General features: G+C 40.6%; 1 protein-coding gene across 2 annotated transcripts in view; it reads right to left on the bottom strand.

Moving 5' to 3' along the window:
* NEDD4 (NEDD4 E3 ubiquitin protein ligase) overlaps nucleotides 1-14,479 on the bottom strand; it is a 49,035-nt gene extending 34,556 nt beyond the window's left edge. The window contains exons 1-5 of one of the 2 annotated variants that reach the window (XM_040077040.1): nucleotides 14,389-14,479; nucleotides 4,508-4,581; nucleotides 2,950-3,028; nucleotides 1,855-1,893; nucleotides 1,353-1,406 (exon numbers count right to left, since the gene is read on the bottom strand). In XM_040077040.1, the coding sequence (XP_039932974.1) occupies nucleotides 1,353-1,406; nucleotides 1,855-1,893; nucleotides 2,950-3,028; nucleotides 4,508-4,581; nucleotides 14,389-14,433 (291 nt within the window). In that variant the 5' untranslated portion in view covers nucleotides 14,434-14,479. Of the gene's footprint in view, nucleotides 1-1,352; nucleotides 1,407-1,854; nucleotides 1,894-2,949; nucleotides 3,029-4,507; nucleotides 4,582-13,942; nucleotides 14,050-14,388 lie in introns of those variants that run through there. The other variant, XM_040077039.2, reaches the window with a different exon arrangement.
* Nucleotides 14,480-18,867: the final 4,388 nt, after the last annotated feature.

Below are 18,867 nucleotides of genomic sequence, written 5' to 3'. Positions count from 1 at the left end.
TGCAAACAGATCAAGTAACTTATATATTCTAGATCAGAGGAAGAATGTGAAGGAGTTCTGGTGGAAAATACAAAGAAAACGCTGGCTTTCTCCCCCCAAAAAATCAAGAATCCTACTTTCTAATCATGACTCGTGGCTTCCAGGTGGTGGCAGCAATGTTTTAACAAGATGTGCAATGGACAGAGTATTTTGAACTCATAGGGGATATGCTGTAACTCAGAAAACTATGTCCAGATGAAAATCTGAGCACCCTGAAAAGCTACATTTAACCTCCCATGTAGGCCACAAGTGCTCGTGCCCCTTTAACACTGCTTTTAAAAAAGAGAAGAGACACCATATTTGAAATACTTGGGACAAGTAGCATCACCATTTAAGTAGTAAATGGTTTGGGGACTGTGTAATGCCTATAACCAAGAAACAAGTCTCTTCATTCTTAAATCTCATTATTCTAAGCAGTTCGTACTTGTATTTACACACTTCTTCACTCTTCCCAACTTCAGAAGAGCAGAGCTTTGATAAAAGACACAATGGTTTACTGAACACACGCAGAAAGCTTTAGGAAAAAAAAATGTTTTTCATGGCCAACACACGACTCAAGCACGAAGCACAAAGGGATCCTTTATTTGGAATGAAATTGTGTTTGGCATGCAAGAGCACTCCATCCCTCCTATTAGTTCCAAACTCCTGCAGAAGGAAAGGTATTTATTCCAGTGACAATGAACATCAGTGAAACACATGTAAGTGTCATGACTGTACTGCTACAAGCTTACTCACAAAGAAACACACAAACACAGGTAATTAGACAGCTGGACATAAGAGCCTGGGTCAGAGGAGGAATTTTGATTTCACTGAGATAAAAGCACAAGCTAGCCTTATCCCAGCAGTGACCTGCCATTCAGAGTGACACCTGTCTCCAAGATCACAATCCACCGTTCACTTCTTGAACTTTCCAAAGAAAATCCATGTATGTCTTCTTCCATGCTACTCTCACACACTGAAGAAGCCTCTCACACCACATATCAGTACTGCTTTGTTTGTAGGAAAAAATAAACATCCAATGCAGAGCTTTCAACATCACCAAAAAATTTCCTATCATGTGAACAGCACTACAAAAGAATGATGCTTTCATGAGTTAAAGCACATTAGAAGTTTACAGTAGTAATGTAACTGCTTCAGAGCTTCTGGAGTGTGGTAATCTCAGATGAATAAACTAATCAGGTCTGCCTTTAGCTTTAGGTTTCATTATAGAAATTAAGGTAGTTTAGAGTGTGTTTTTTTATCCACATTGAATCCTGATGGACTTGCTTTCATCAGTCTTTAATACACTGCAAAATTAACATAAAAAGACCTACCAAACGGTTTTCATCAAATACTTCAAAAAGGAGCCTGTGCTTCTGAGGATTAACCTATGAAAAAGAAGTACAGTGATAATTAGCATATATACGGAATTCCAGCACTTGTCTTCAGCAAAATCATTGTGTTTGTGCAGGAGGAATGAAATGTCAAATTAAATAGCAAATTTATACCTTGCTGCCATTCTACTACGCAATGCATTTCTATTAGAACCAATAAGCCATAACTGGTACTATCCCAAACTGTTCCTAAATCCATGCACATGCTTTTGAATATTCACAGAATAAGGAAGGCAACATCAAGACTGAAAATGTAGCATTCGTGCCAGAGTTAACAAACCTATTTCTAAGGAAAGCAGTTTGTGAGCCTTCTAGAACATTAATTGTAGAGTTATTTCTGAATTAGGGAAGAGTTCAGAAGCAGGGAGAGTAACGAGTAGCTTTTCCCAATGTGTCAGCATAATATCCAACAGGTAATAAGGCTATAAACAAAATCACTTACTCTAAATAAGAGCTCTTCATTCCATTTTGGGTTTAAGGACTATGTGCAGATGAAGAAAAAAAAAAAAGGAGAGCATTAGTTATACTGATAATTCTGTATGAGTGTACATAATTACTGATGTATTACACATTTTATTCCATGTAAGAATACATTTAAGAAAAAAGTACCTTTAACCTTGATATTGCTGGTTAAAGTCAAAGCAGTCTTGTACTGTTTAATGCAGTGCAGAATGGAGACAACTTATGCAGGTATTGCCAGATATTGGCTATGCCATGGATGCAGAGAAGCCACACTAGACATTTGAAAACAGTTAATTTAAAGTATGCCCCTCCAGTAATAATCACTGCCTTCCTCTCAGTTCAACACCCATATTACTTACATGGACACTTAACAAATGCCAAATCTCTAAGCAACATAAACTACATAGACCAGGCACAGGTGGGCCAAGCACAGCATAACTCACTCAACTAAACTGATCTTTGAATTGTGATTATTTTTGAAAATACTACCAATAGTTCAGCCACAAAGAGAGTTTAATGTAACAATTATCAATATGGAAGGAAAAATGCATGAGTGATCTCACAAAATAAATCACAGCCACTATCCGAGAACAGCAATTTGGAAGAGAAGAGTGCTTTCCTGCATGTATGCTAGACAATCAAGTAGTATCATGATTCAGGTGAATGGTGCAATTTGATGTTCAAACAGAACAAATTGTGCTTGTATTTAGAACATAGAAAGATAAAAGTTGTACAAGAAAGGTTCTTATATCATTAAAGATCTCAAAAATCAGAACAATCCAGTACTTCCATTAATGACATACTTTTGAATCAGTACTCACCTTATACTCCTCACTTTTTCCTCTACCTTTCAACAAAATTTTTGAAGAGAAAATACCACAACAATGCCATAAACAGAGAAGCTGAGCAGACCATGGAATAATCCTTTCCACACATCCATCCACTCAAAAGACATGAATTCTCATATTTCCTATAGCTTTAACTTTTCCTCTAGAGTATGATTTAAAAAAAACTCAATACAATACCACAAACCCCAAACAAACCCCACCACACCCACACAGATAAGATGACTAACCTTTCTAATAGTTTTGGTCTGCATACTGGTAAGGACTCCATTCACCGGATCATACAATGTCACTTTCACATAGGGGTCACTGGTAGGGAGAAAAACCAAACAAGTAGTATGCTGCTCTGTGCCCTTTTTGCTCACCATTACCAGCAGTCAATTTTTAAAAGGCTTAAATTAATAGCACTTATCTAACCAGGGGTTACAGTTACTTTGCAAATACCACAGACATTTGTAATTACAATCATTTCCTACAAAGTTTTAGAGATAAAACTATTATAAACACTAGTGGTGATAATGATCATATTAGCTATGCCATTCTGTGTAGCAGTACAATTTGACTCTGTCCTGTTTCAGTTATTTCAGGAGAATGGATTTAATAAATCCTCTCACATTTCAAGAAGACATGCATGAAAAACATCAGTTGTGACTGAAAAACCTTGAAGTATTAAGTATCTTAACACTTTAGAACACCTGAAATTTGATGTACTTCCTCGAACATGCAACAATGCTACTAAATGTTCTATCACTTTGACAGAGCTTGAGTTTAACCTGAATTTTTCTGTTAATGAAGATGTCCTAATATTGTTGCTTAAAATGTCAGACTGCCTTTTCCCTTTCTTTGGAACTAAAACCCATATTATATGAATATCTACTTTAATGAAAAATCAAAGCGTTCAATTTCTCAGTGTAATAACGAAAAGTGACCAGGATTGTCTGCCACATAACAAAAGAGCATGCGGTTTTCACATATTTAAGTTATGATGAGAAAAGCTGATCTATTTTTGCTTGAAGTAAAAAAAATTGCACATGAACAAAAAATTTAAGGGAGACTGTCTGGCTTTAGGGAAAATATGAATTTCACAAGAGAATTTTTTCTATTGCTAAACTGATGTCACACAGAGCAGTTTTGCAAGTACTTGAATAACAACATTCCTGCACATGTGCCAAAGCAGCTGACAGCAGAACTTGTACTAAACCATCAATACTTCTCTAGACCCTCTGTACAAAGGCCAGAAGCAAAAGTGGCTTTAGCACAAAATATATTCTGCCACTTGCCAACTCTACAAGATCCTAAAAGCACTTCAATTACCAACTCACAAGCCTGATCATTCCTTTGCTAAATGTTAAGCCACTGCTCCTCTGCACATAATTTAAGCTGAAGCAGTCTTATAGCTACCAGTGTTTAGTACTGTGTTCATTCCAACTCTTTCAAGCATAGATGAGAACTCTGGCTACAACTAAACTCTAGTTATTTTAGCTGCAGCCTACCTCAACTGAAATACAGACATGGATCTATCATCCACGGTAGAGCAATTTTACCATGCAGAGAATAAAACATTCCTCTACTTTGTTTTGCCAATACATAAGATCTGTCCAAGTCACTCTTGGACAAGAAAGCAGATCTCTTCATGTTTATATAGTCTCTACTAATTTTATAAAGTTGCCAGTTGAAAGAGTTGGGATTTTTTTCAGGAGGCACAGAAGAATTTACTGAGAACTAAAGAGCTGTGGAAAGAAAATAAAGAAGCAGCTGTCTCTTAATACATTAATAACATATTCTTACCTGGCTCCTAAGAGATCCTTCTTAGCCAGGCCAACTCCAGCTATAACCTTCACTCTGACAATTCGTGTGTTCTCCTTAAAAACAAAGTAACATATTCAAGATGCATTCAGATTTATTTTTCAGGTCTATTTTCAATGAATAAATCTAAAGAAATTATGGGCATACTTTTGAGTTCACACTGAAAACTATAGACTAAATGATGCAGTTACTTTGTCTAACAGAAAGAGCTCTATCAACTCAGATAAAGCTAAGCAAAGACCACAGAAGTTGTCACCTAATGGCATCTTGGCACTCATCAGAGGAAGGGAAATAGACTCTGACAATATTTATTTCCTAGGCAGAATTAAAAGGGTATAAAATTTATCAAAATAGATTAAAAAAGCAGTAATAAACTCCAGAAAGAAATGCAAGAATAAAAAAATCTTGCATTTATTTTTAGTTAACAGCACAGAGAGGTCACACTTAAAACATCTGGATTTCTGATATGACCTGCCAGCAGGGTATAAGTTTTTTAAGAAACCAAAAAAATTTTAATTACACGTTATACAAATTAGCTTCAGAGGAGTGATGTAAGGATTGCACTTAATACAGCTGCATAGTCCTACATGGCTCATTTGATAAGGTACTGAATTCAAGAGGGAATAAAAAAATTCCAACAGCTGTGACCATATCAGAGGAGGAAGAAAAATGAGCAGTTTCTCTGGAAAGCAAAAAGCTTTCCAGATGAAGGACTGTTTGTAGGAGATGGTGGGCCAGAGTCACACAGGAAAGCTGATCCAGTCTAGGTTAAGCAGTTCAACAGATACAACAGCAGTGGGTGAAGCAGTAGATGTTCTCCCCGGGGACTTCCTGAATTCCACATACTACTGAAAGTGCTTTCTAAAGGAGACTCCTAGGAAGCACTAAGAATGCTTTATCATTGGTCTGCTGTATAACCACAGGGCTAGACTCCCTAACCAATCCAAACTGGAATGGTTCTTAAAGCTAATGGAGAGAACTGCATCCTAATCCTGAGGCAGAAACTACCAGCTAAAAAATGTAAAACTGAGAACAGACCACTAAATAAAAATAAAGTAATAAAAAAGTAAGCAAGTTTCTCTGACCCTCTACAGTTAGAAGTGATTGCCTGGGAACTGAAATGAACATCTACAATGTCCACCCATTGACAAGACAATTGTCCAAGTCAATTCCAGCCAAGTCCCAAGTCTATCTTCGGCTTTCACCTCAAAGGAAATTGTCTCCTATTAGAAACGCTATGAGTTCAGACAAGGAAGAACAACAAACAACCCCTCCCAGCACTGACCACTAGAAAGTGGCCTAAGCTTTCAAAATTCTTAGTCATGATCAGGCTTTTAAGGTACATAACATGATCAAGTGCTTTATGACAACAACAGAACTGACTGGATTTAAGAAAACCTAAGTAAAAAACTATGTTGGCACCAAATTAAGAAGAGCTATTTGTTAATGTTTTTATATCCTAACATATCCAACCGTCTAACATTGTAAAGCAATGTCCAATTTATCTTCTACAAATTACTTGGCTTCAGTGACGTTCAGCGTCAGCGAGTTTCTGCAATGATTCAAGGAGAGTCCTGTGAGTGCATTTCCCCTCTCCTGAGCACCTCTGCACTGCACCCAGAGCACCCTGACCCTCTTCCAACAGGAGGACGTTCCTCAGCCACAGCCCACGGGACCCAGCTGACAGAAATCAGCTTGACAAACAACCCCACCTCTTCCTTCTCAGAAAAAGACTGAGAGCCAATGTTGATGTAGGACACAGAGCCCTGAAAGACAAATAGGTTTTCTTGTACTTGCATTCAGTTGCTTAGACCACGAGATTTGCTCCATTATTCAAAAATGAGAACATCAAAGACAATTAGATGCTTTTGGGCACAGGCATCCCAGAGTCTGCCTTAATAGGGTATCAGGGTAGTCCACACAGGGGAGATCCCGGAATAGGATCTATGCTCCTGAGATTTTAAAGTTGGCTTAATCACATGGTTTGTTTACTTGTATCATAACAGAAATATGAAAGCTATTTTACAGAAAGACAAATTGCTTTGTACATAGCCTCAGGAAACTAGAAGCCCCAAACCCAATGCTGGCATGCTGAAGGTTGATTTAAACATGCCTTGCTGAAAGAAAGGTTATTATTTATTTGGGGTCAGTGCCAAACTAGGACAGCTACAGCATTTTAGTTAGCTGAGCAGTACAACTAACCAAACCACCATGAAGATATGAAAAAATATGCCCTGTAGAAATACCCTTCTAGATTAACAGAAACAATTTTTAAAAATTTCTGGAGTGTTCACAACAATCTTCCCAACAGATCTCCTTTTTCACTTTCACTTTTTCGACTAACAGCTCTCACTGCCAAAAGCCACCACACCCCTTTTCGGTTTTTTTAAACTGATAGGTGACAGTGAAGGGTCCACTTCTTCCTTTCCTAAGCTATGGAGAGCAGAAACTTCAGGAGAAAACCCCATGCTAACATGCAAGGGCAATACATAACCGCAACACACGAGGTTCCCCATTCTCTGGTCATACCAGCGTGCAATGAACATCAGGGGAAATTCAGACAGCTTGATCCAAATACAGGCAGAAGGGCCTGACACTGGAAGGGGTCATTATGCCGTGACCCCACACATCCTGAAGAGGCAGAGCCTGCCGACAGGATACCGGGCTGTTCTGTGACCATCCGACCTTTCCTCTTCACTCACTGATGGCAGAATCACTGAGCAACTGCTGCCACAGCTCAAAAAAGCTGCCACAAACACACTGATCCCAGAAAGCAGCGAGCAGCCAAAGAGCTCCAGGACCTTTTGAAGCTCATTTCATGCAGACAAAAATTAGGCCATGAAAGCTCTGCATGGAGGCAAAGCATCAGATACTTGATTCTGGCACCCACAGGGAACAGATTCAAAATCCAAATTTCATTCTTTGAAAGGCAATTTTGAACCTCATCCTGTTCATTCACCTTTGTTCAGGAGCTCCTTATCTGCCTCCTTCATAGGCACTTACGAGAAATAGTGGATCAGAAACTTCTGTAGATCCACAGGCAGCTGCAACACGAGTGTTTTTGTGGTCCAAAAAATACCCATGCTGCAGCCTGTACCAGTGGTTCTGGCGGCAGAGGAGGGGACAGGCACCTATCCAGTAAACAGGAACACACCAGCTACGCCTAGCAAAACTGCAGTTTATCTAAGAAACTTCTCTCTCAGCCCAATTTATCTCCTCAAGCGTCTCTTCCTGGATATAAATGGCTACCCATGCTTCTGTAACCCTGATGTTAACTTGAACATTAAATCTGAATTTATTCTGTCTGTACAGCTGAAGAAACTGAGCATTCTCTGCTGCTTTGCACACACGGGGAATTTTACAGGTTTAGTTGCCCTCGTACCCAGCTGCCCTGTAACACAGACATGCACACAACATCCCATCAAAGGCAGCAGCTCTGGGCACAGACTTGTACAGGGATTGTTTGGACAGATGGAACAAGGACATTCAGCTTCTTTTGACAACTTCTGACTGCCAGCCATTCCAGAGGCTAGAGGCAAAAAAACATACAAAAAGAAAGAATACAATAATGTTACAACTGAACTGTTAAGCTGTTCCCTCTGAGAATGTAAGTAACACAACACAAATCAGGTAAAAACAGCAAATGGAAATAGAAGAAATATTGTTAAAACTACTGAATCTGCCAGGGAGTGGCTGCACACGGTGTTTGTATCACTTAGGCTGCTCCCAACAAATTCAAGCTTAAATTGTTTTTAGGGGTTATATAGTATATTAAAGCTATGGGGTAGGGGAATACGGCTACGACATATTACAGAGACTAAACTATCCAAAACATCTCGGTCTGATTGAGACAAAACATCCTTTTCAGAGCTGAGTCAGCAAGATAGTTATCTTATTATCAGCTTCCAGGTTTTATCATTACTCCATTGTTAATCATATTAGTATATCCTAAAATACATGTTCAAGATGCTAGTCAAAATAGCTGGGACTACTGAACCATGCCATTTTCACCATCTCTAATAATTAATCTATTTACTAATAGATACTGTGTAACAAGGGATGAAATATAAGGCTTTTGAGCCAGTACATTGACAATCAGTAATTTAAAGCTTTAAAGGCAATGCTTTCCAGCTTGTGATTCTTGGAACTGATAATAAAACAGAAATGCTTTTTATGTATGCCTTAAAATAGTTGTAAAATGCGTTCTCAAAGCAGCAAAACAAGTGTCAAACTAATAAAGTGGCACTTGCAGAAGGCGACAGTTTAATTTCCACAGAAGTCACTATGAAACTACCTATGTTCAATTAATATGTATTGAGACATTCTTGAACTGTTCATTTTGGACAAAAAAACAGCAGTTGGAAAGAAATTTCAACCTTATAAGGAGTTCAAAACTTGTTCACAACCTTGAGAATGGAATGGTCTTGCCTGGCTTACAGTCATTTGCAGTCAATAATTACAAAGGACAGGAATTAACAAACTGTTCATTCTCACCCCATCCCTTCCAGCTTCACACAGTAGGAAAATAACACTAAAAACAACTGGGAGAATGAGTCCTGCCTTAGTGATAGAAATCCAAGAAAGAGCAGAAGACAGAAGAAAAATATAAGTAGAAAGAAAGGGGGAGAAAAAAGGAACAGGTCGAGAAATGGTGACATGTTAACAACTATAGCAAAAGCCAGGATGGTTAATTTATTGTAAAACATAAAATGGTAGTATATGCTGGACTACTAGATAACTGGTTTTTTGAGGAAGACAATATAAAAATGACTGAGTAGTCTAACAGAGAACACTTGGTAGTAAACAATTCCCCTAGGCAATAACATCCTGTTATTCTTTTGTTCCTGTTAGATAGGTCAAGAATCAACTACCACTAAAGCCAAGATAAGAGCTCCAAAGCTTATTACAACAATAAAACAGTACAGTAGCATCAGATTTAAAGATTGTGGCAATATCAGGAACTATATATTAAGGCATTCTTAAGATTCATACCATGTCTGCATATAGTTCTCATTTGAAAGAAAGCATTACCCACAGAATGGGGAGCCTTAGGTGGAGAAAAATACTTCCTGCAATAATCAGACCTCTCAAGTGAGGCAGCCATACATGTTAGGTGACACCTAAACAATAGCAAGACTTTTTTAGCATCATCAGTTCATTTCACCAGGAGATGGAAAATGGGAAAGAGACTTTCCCATTTGCTCATCACTTCACAATCCAGAGAACACTGTCTCCTCTACAGTGACCAACAGAGCTGAACCATTTTTCTTTGAAGAAATTATTTCAAAACAAAGCTTTCGATTGAGGAACATTCTTATTATAGAACTACATTAACTGATCTTTTAAAACATAATGAAAGTCATTAACTTTCTCCTGCCAGTCACAGATCAGTCTTCCTAATTCACTAGAACTTAATTGCACCGTGTGAGCATTCATAAATACAAGTCTCATCCATCAAGAAATGCCGCCTGTTACTACAGATTATATTTAACAGCTGCATTTGACTACGAATTAAGGAAGAGATTCAAGACAACAAAAGTCCACTATTGGAGTTACCAATTTGTCAACAGAATTTTAAAAAACCCAAAACCCTCCAACCAAATACCAAACAATTTTTCACTATGTGCAACCCAGTATCCAAAACAATCCCAGTCAGGACTTTAAAAAAGGCTTTAAAAAAAAAAAACCCACACACAAGCAGAGGGACATCATATAGCTTCTGGAAACCACCAGATCTACACAAATTACAGTGCTGTTCAAAAAAAAAGCAAACAAACTCCAAACAAAATCAGGAAACGTCTCAAGACTACAAGCCAGCAAGCTTCACTATTTCTACAAGAGTCTCAACTAATCCAGATACGTGGGATTCTAGGACATACCTTGCAATGGTAAAGTCCTTCATAGCCTGGAAAAAAATTGAGAGCCTTTCTGAAGCACAGAGACATGAATGTCTATTGTTTCTGTTTGAGGGCCTCTGTAAGAAGAGTCAAATACAGCAGAAATCTTGTACAGAGGCACTGGGGAGACCATAGGCTTCGCACAGCAACTGAAGCACTGGGCTGCCTCAAGCTCAAGCACAAAGGAGCCAAACAACATTACTGGTTTCGTCAGAGGCAATCCAAAAGAAGATCAGCCCATGCCAGTCTCTGAACTTATACCTAAAACATTCCTACTCATCAGCATCACCTCCAAAAGGCAGCAATATGAGAAGAGTTGTGGGGTAAGGCATGCAGAAGCAGAGAAGACAAACCATATATCCCAGCCATTCCATTCAGCAACTACAAGCTAAATAACCATAAACAACGGATTCCAGTAGTAGATCCTAAGGGAACATAACAATGTATCTAAAGCTTTCCAGAATGAAATACCATATGCCTATGAGAAATCTCAGGTGACCTGCAGTAAACAAGAACGTTTGTTCTATACAGGACAGTTCTCAAGTGACTGAGAAAGCTGAAATGACAAAGGCATGCTAAGAAGTGTATTTTTGCCTGTGAGAAGTTCCCATTTCTAGATTCATCCCTGAAAGCAACCAAACATAATAGATACAAATCTATCTAACTTAGAATGTTATCTGGGCAACATAAAAAGAGCTAAACAAAAGAAGTCTCTAATTCAGGCTGGGAGTGTAGGAACTCTGACACACAAACACCTGTAAATTAAATTGGCTATGAAAGACATGTATATAGACAATCAGTGTCGTTTTACTGAATGCCATTCCAAAGCCCTACAGTGAAAGCAGATATTATGATAGAAAATAGAAATAGGTACCAGACAACTCTCGAGAAATTATATTTCTAACACAGTAAACCACTGAAAAATATGTAATTCCTTCTGTAACCAAAAAAATAACAGCGTATTAGCTAAGATATCAACAATTCTTCCTTCAGTCTTTGAAAGAGCATTCCACAATTACTGATAGAAAAGACTGTATTTTGTACTGCCACCAATTGTCACAAAAATACAGTAAGCGGAAGTGAATACCTCATCAAAAAAATGCTTAAAAGTGATTAATCGACAAAAGCCCAAGTCTTAACAACTTGAAAGTTTTGTATGAGAAAGCCCCTCCTCCAAAACCCTGCTGTGACAAAGAAAGGCAGCAGCAGTTGTGTCAGTCTGCTCTTGTGGGTGTGAACCAACACCTGCCCCTACATCCAAAGGAAGATGGATCCCAGGCATGGGGGTACAAGAGCAGGCAGGGCTCCCACACCACGGGCCACGCCAAAGTCTGCAGCAGGGAATGTTCCCAACTGATGGCTCCAAGGAACCTGCAGCAAAGAGTGCTCTGAGAGGAGTCTGACCTGCTGGGAAGAGGGAAGTACACTTTATCACATTCCTTTCCCCTTTAAAAAAAGTTACTAGCATAGGATGATAAAAAGTAACATGTTCTTCTTATTTCCATACCATTCAAAATCTATTTTTCTGCTAAGACCTTGCTCTGAATACAGAATTTTTTTTTTTTACTAGAGCTCATTATTTCAACACTCAACTGAGCCGTAAGTCCTGTGGGTGACAGGATACTTTTACAGAAGAAAAACTAAACCAGAGAAATTAAGGACAATTGCACCTGTTAGATTCAGACACTGCAACTCAGATACCTATATACAGCATATACATGAACCCACTGTATATACAATAACCTCAGTTACACCTTTTTTTTAGTCCCAGCTTCTTTTTGTGTCAGCAACATCGTATTAGCAATCCTTTATTAAGTCCAAGTGATTAATACACCATTAACAAAGAAATCTGTCATAAATGCCTAACTAAAGCTGTGGTGATGGAATCCACACTCTAATACTGCATTCAACTGCCTCAACAATTACAACAACTTCTCCTCACCCGCCTTCCGGATTAGCAATTAATTTATAATTATTAAATTTACCATTGGATCATATGAAAAGCTGCAACGAGAGGTTTTGCAGATAACATTGCTTTCTTTCATTAGACAATTCTGATTTACAAGCCAAGCAAATCCATCTTGCAGAACAGGCCCCAGAGCAGTCCTGGGGAAGCAGCAGTGTACAGACAAACTATGACAAGACTGCAAAACAACGCAGGGAGATGACACAAAAGTCCTTGATGATACTTTCAATATGATTTGGGCTTCTGACCATGTTTTTCTTGTGCTTCTGTGTATACAATCTTCAAGACTGTAGTATCTTCACTAAACTCTGTGAAGACAGAAAAAGACCATCCAAGGAGGGAGAACTACTTTCCATACTAGTATCCTAGGCAAAAGAAGAGCAGTTTTCTTGTAACCCTAAGATCATTTGTTTTGTCATTTGTGCATGCAGAATCTCACATGAAAACTATGAAGACAGCTGAGCAAGTTCTTGACATGTGAATCAGTATGTACTCACTGAATACTAAAATCTCTGAGCATAAACAAACTGGACTTTTCACACATGTCACTTGAAAAAGTTAGGCTAAGCTTTTGCACTACAGAAGTTGGATCTAATATATTTTTACATGCTTTCTGCCCTTTCCTCCAGCTGTTCCAAAGAAACCCTCAAAAAGATAGAAGGAAGATCAGAATTGTTCAATTTTAAGCAGATTTCAAAATATTTTTACCACAGCAAGGGAGGCTACAAAGCAGCTAAACTGAACAGAGCTTAATGAAGCTTAAAATAGAGAGCCTAAGGCATAGAATGTTTTAGTACAACTACACAGCCTCAGAAAGTTACTAGCAACTGAAAACAGGATCTTGCAATAGGAAGTGTTATGCAACCCTTGCACTATGCAGTGCTAATTTTGTATTAGAAATCCTAGGTAATCCAAATACTAAGATGATGATAAAAAGTCATTTAAGAGCTTTTTAGTTACTTCTCCAGAAATAAAGCACAATATGAGAAAGAGAGTCACGCTAACAAGACAAGGAATAGTATTTTAGAGCTTTAACAAACTGAATTCCTATTATGGATGCAACAAGTATGCATGGACACAGAGATCATCACTGCCCGAACACAAAAAAGAGCTGATCAAAGACAATCTTGGTAAAATATCCTGTTGGCTCAAAGACCACATTACTGACATCTTACACAGGTCACCATACAGCTTTCACAGATACTGCTTTTAGCCTTCCTGCATCTCCAATTTAAAAAAAAAAACACCCTGACTTTCCTTCTTCTTGATAAAGTTAACTATTCTATAATATTCTGGCCCATGCACAAGCCTCGGTTACAACGCAAAAGCCAACCCCACCTGTCTGCCACTTACACCCATTAACAGGTACATCAGCCTCAGCCACCTTCCAAAAGATCCACATGCTCAGGAACTACGACCTCGGGACAGAGGCCACTGCAGGAGTCCACTTTCAGTTCACCCACGGGTTTATTGCAAAAAACACTGAAACACAGGATTTCACACTCTCGCTGATGGCAATGCTGGGTGAGCCCCACCGCTCAAGCACCACACTACCTTTTGTACCGCTCTAATCCACGCAGCGCTCCTGTCACACTGCCTGTGACAAAGCCTGGAACAAAGACGCGATTCTCCGGTACCGGGAAGAGAGCGGGGGGAGAAGAAATCCCGCTTCATTCCGTCACGAGGAAGTTGCGAGCGCACGCGGAGCCCTCCGTCCATGGAGGAGGCTCCACAGCTTCCAAGGGTCAAGACAGGAATGCCGGTGCTAGACGGCACGGCAGCCGTCACCTTACGGCGGGCCAGGGCGCAGAGAAGCCGGCACCGGGGCGCCGGTCCCGCCGGGACCCCCCCTCGTCACCTCACCCCGCTCCCCCGCCCCGCGCCACACCGCAGCGGGTCCGCAGGGAACATCCGGCCCGCAGGGGGTTTAGCCCCGCGGAGAAGCCGCCGCCCGGCCTCCGCGGAGAGGGCAGCGGGGGTCGGCCCGAGGCCTCGCTCACCTCCTCGCCCGGCAGCCCGAGCACCTCCGCAGGAGACGCCGCCATAGCCGTGCGGCGCGCGGCCCCCGCCGCCGCGTTTACCTACGCCCCGCCCCGGGCCCCGCCCCGCGCCCGCCCCAGGCTCCGCCCCGCTCTTGTCTCCACCGTCTGATTGGCGTGCGGGGCATCGGCCCCTCCCGCCCGGGTGCCGGCGGCGCCTCCCGATTGGCTCCCGCTCCGCGCCCCGCCCGGAGACACGCGCCGCGCGGGCAGCCTGAGGGGGCGCGCGGCCGCCGCCCTCAGCCCCACCGCCCCTCAGGGCGCCGCGGGCCCCGCGCCGTGCTCCGCCCTGCCCTCCTCGGCAGCCCTACCCAGGGCCTCGGCGGGATAACGCCGCCTTTCTCAAATTTTTCTCGGTGATTTACACTGTCGAGGTCTTTCTTTACAGAATCACAAAAAGGATTATGTTGAGAAAGACCCCTGAGATCGTCGGGTACAACCTACGGCCGAGCACCATCGTGTCAACTAGACCATGGCACCAAGTGCCCAGTCTTTTCTTAAAATACCTTCAAGGGACGGTGACTCTACCACCTCCCTGGGAGGCCCGTTCCAATATCTAATCACCGTTTGTGTGAAAAAATTCTTCCAAATGTCCAACCTAAACCTCTCCTGCTGCAGCTTAAGGTTATTTTCGCACCTCTGAGAGCCAGGCCCAAACTATAGAGCTCGGCCCAAACTATAGAGCTCTTGCCTAGCCCTTCATACTTGGGGAACCTGAAATTGCAAAAATTTGGAGAAAACTGAGAGGAAAAGAGAACTTTGCCGGCCAGGATGAGGCAGTGCTGCCTTCCAGGGTGCTCTGAGGAGGAAGGAAGTCCCAGCTGTGTGAGGAGCTGACCTGACATAACACCCAAACGAGGAGAATGCCAGAGGACAGAAAAAAATACTGTAAATGCCGTGTGTGAAGTCAAAACAACGATGTTGTCAAGACTCTTCTCTAGAAAAAATATCTGATTGCCTCCCTGCCTGGTTCAAGCCTGTGAATCAACCCCTGAAGAATCCTCTGACCACCTTTCCAGCAGGCAGAGGACAACAGCAAGAGCTGTGCTAAAAAACTGTAAATAGAGTGGTTTAGTCTGAGCTTTGTAACTTTCTACAAACCTTCTAAGCCTTTCTACAAGCCTAAGCCAAACTCCTCCAGGCACTGCACAGTCTGGCAGTTCAGAGAACATACCTCCCTCTTAGGCTGAACACGCTGAAAATCATGGGTCACTAACAACAAACAAATGTAGCAGCACCGGTACTGGCAAGGAACCAGGGTCTTTCGTCACCTTTCCACTGATCCAACCTGGCCCCTCACGCCCTGGGTGACCTACTTCTGCCATCATCAGCTGATGAGAAACTCTTCCCTTTCCAAAATAAACACAGACCCAGGCTCAGCCCTCTGGACTGTGCCCCAGGCAGACCACAGAACAGCCAAGTAACACCTCCTCAGAAAGACTCAGGCACACCCGTGCCCATTATCACACACACTCACATTCTCCTTCCAGAGGCTAACCAGATGCTCCAAGGAAATGCAATCTCAGTATCAACATCAGCTTGTGCATGTCCCAAAATCAATGTAGGGTACTACTTTTGAAAATTCAGGTGAGTGTCTTACAAACAGACAAAGTGGCATTTGGGAAAGTGGCTTCATTGGTAGATTTACTTGGGGAAACAATGTCTGTTATAAGACCAACCAAGAAAGTTTGGGAAATAAGACCCAGAAAAGTTTATGGGTATTTCAAAATAAACAGCCTCCTTCTGTTTCTGAATTGACCCTCTGGACACCCAAAGTTTCCAGATCCTTTGGCTCAGCTTGGCCTACATCAGTCTTCCAGCACAAGTTTAGAGGTTTGTCCAAATTAAGTTTCTGTGTGACAGCCAAGGAAGGAAAATCTGCCTAAGTTACAACAGGCATGTTTCTAGGTCCAGCTTTTTCTGGGATTGAGTATAACGATGATTAGTAAATTGTTGTTACAGCTTGCTAGAAAAAGCATGTGGGTTTGTGGCTGTCAAATATGAACACTAGGGTTTGCAGTGTTGTCTCTCAAACTCTGCTAGAGTGTACAAACCGTGTCAAAGAGAAAGCATCAGAGCCCCAAAAGCTCTCAGTTGAGGTTTTTTTGTTATTTTTCTTTCAGAATTGTATTGGTTAGTCTAATAAAAGATACTCTTTTATTTCTCCCTATAAATATCTTTTTACACATTACTGTCACTAGCCAGAACTCTCTGTCTGCCTTTCTGCAGTCTCAGTCTCAGCTTTTCTGTACAGTAAAGGCTCTAAGAAGCAGCATCCTAAAGTCTTGTTTAATAAAGGTTTTCATTGTGAATATTTTATTAGCACATCACTTATTTGGCTTTTCTGTAGGATATCAAAACTCAAACATTAAATTTTAAATAATGTGTAATTTCAATAACTTTGAAATTTAAAATAATGCCCTTTTGAAATTTACAACAGGACATTAACATACTCATTTTGTTATATTACGTTATTTAAGTAGCAGAGTAATACAGCACTGATTCAATTTTTGTGTGTAAAGGCCAGTGACTGTCCAGAATAGGAGTTAGAACACAGTCAATGCCCAAATCCATAAGCAGATGACCTGCTATGAATAGGTCTGAAACACAGAACTTGTGTTTCTGGGTTTGATACCCAGAGGCATCCATATATTATGGTAAGGTCTATGTGCATTTTCAGTGGGATCAATAGTTATCTCCAATATTCCAGCAAGATATCTATCACATCACCCAAATTATAACTTTACTTAAAAATGGGGGAACATAAACCACAATATCTTCTTTAACAAACATTCAGTTCTTATGTTAGATATTTATCTCTAGCATTTAATATTTTATGGTGTTATGCTATTACAAACTATTAGCGGAAGAGAGCTCTTCTGAAAGCAATTAATTGATTTTCAGTTGCAGAGGATAACCTGAATTTGGATCACCTAAGAGCAATGGAACACTATATCCACACCATTAAATATCTGTTAATATTTTATCTCATTACTCCACCCCAATAGTGAGTTCTTATCTGGTAACAAATTTGACTTTTCCTGCCATCTAAATGAACCTTCAGTCCCATGAAAGATCAAAAATTTACAAAGGTTGTTTGTTTGTTTGTTTGTTTTAAATCCATCTCTAAGCTATCATCCTGATAGATCCAATTTGTGATTTGATCTTATCTATATTTATGATATATGGTTTGTGTCTTTCTTCATCATAAATGCTTTTCGTAGGCCAAAGAGAATCTCTGCACCATAATACTGAACTGCTTTGAAAAAAAGCCCAAACAAAGCAATGTTTGCTTTTAAAGGAGGAAATTCTGTGTATAAAGGAGATTTGTTTCAGAATTCTGAAGGATTATTACAATAGTCTTCCATTTAAGAATATATGTTAACTACAGTGACAGTTAAGTGATAAAAGCTAGGACATCAAGTAACACCAAAGTATGTTTTAACTTATTAAATTTAGAATACACTTTTGCTATGGAGGATTTTAAACCAAACTGAATACATTATCTTTGCTGGTCTTCCTTTAAACCAGAGGAATAGAAGTCATTTTAACTGCAACTAAACAACAACAAAAAAAACCCCAGATGCAAATGGCAGAAACAGATTTTTGTCCTATTGTCTTTTGTTCAGCTGAGGCATACAATAGAAAATGTTATGAACCACTCACAATGTCACAGTGACAGGCAAATGGAAAACTGTGTACAACAGGGAATGAATAGAAAAAAATTATGTTGGTCATGAGTCATTGCTATGACTAAGAGAAACAAACACCTATTGGTATCCTAATAATCTCAATTTCTTTACTCTCAAGGCAGTGTCTCAGTAAAGAGACTAATGCAGAGATGATGTAGTTAAGAGCCCAAGACTTAACACTCTTGTTGGCTCTACTGTTAAATACAGGCTAGATCCTGGCATTTAATACTGGATTTCAGACACCATGACAACAAGATGCAAAACTGATACAAACATGAAGGTTTAAATTTTGAAAGCAAGAACTTCAGTCTGGTAGTCTCTCCAGGCTGGCAGCTGTCTCTGCATTGCATTGCAACTGGGCTGCTGTTAGCTCATTCGCAGGTTTTCACCAGCCCCTTCCTGCTCTTTTTCACTCTCAGTTCTCCAAAGTCACAGGTTCTGTTTTCCATAGCTTTTCTCCTTTCCCTTAGAAGCAGCATATTCTTGTTTGGATACATGTGCTTTCTGTGTTGCCTGAAGCCAAGCCACTGCCTCCAGCAGTCTCAAGCCCTGCAGCTCTACTCGCTCCTGCAGGATGAAAGCGAGGTGTGACCATCACCCAGGGACAAACCAGATGCGAACCAGAAATTCCCTGCTCAAGCAGCTCCTTTCCAGGGAAACCTGCAGACGAAATTTGACCCTGCTCTCCAAGCATGGGTCTGTGTTCTCCAGGCACCAACACCTGCCCTGGGCCAGCTCCCTTCTTCCC

This window comes from Hirundo rustica, chromosome 13, assembly GCF_015227805.2.
Source record: "Hirundo rustica isolate bHirRus1 chromosome 13, bHirRus1.pri.v3, whole genome shotgun sequence".
Lineage (NCBI taxonomy): Eukaryota > Metazoa > Chordata > Aves > Passeriformes > Hirundinidae > Hirundo > Hirundo rustica.
Note: the sequence above shows the minus strand (reverse complement) of the source record. Positions and strands in the feature narration are given on the sequence as shown.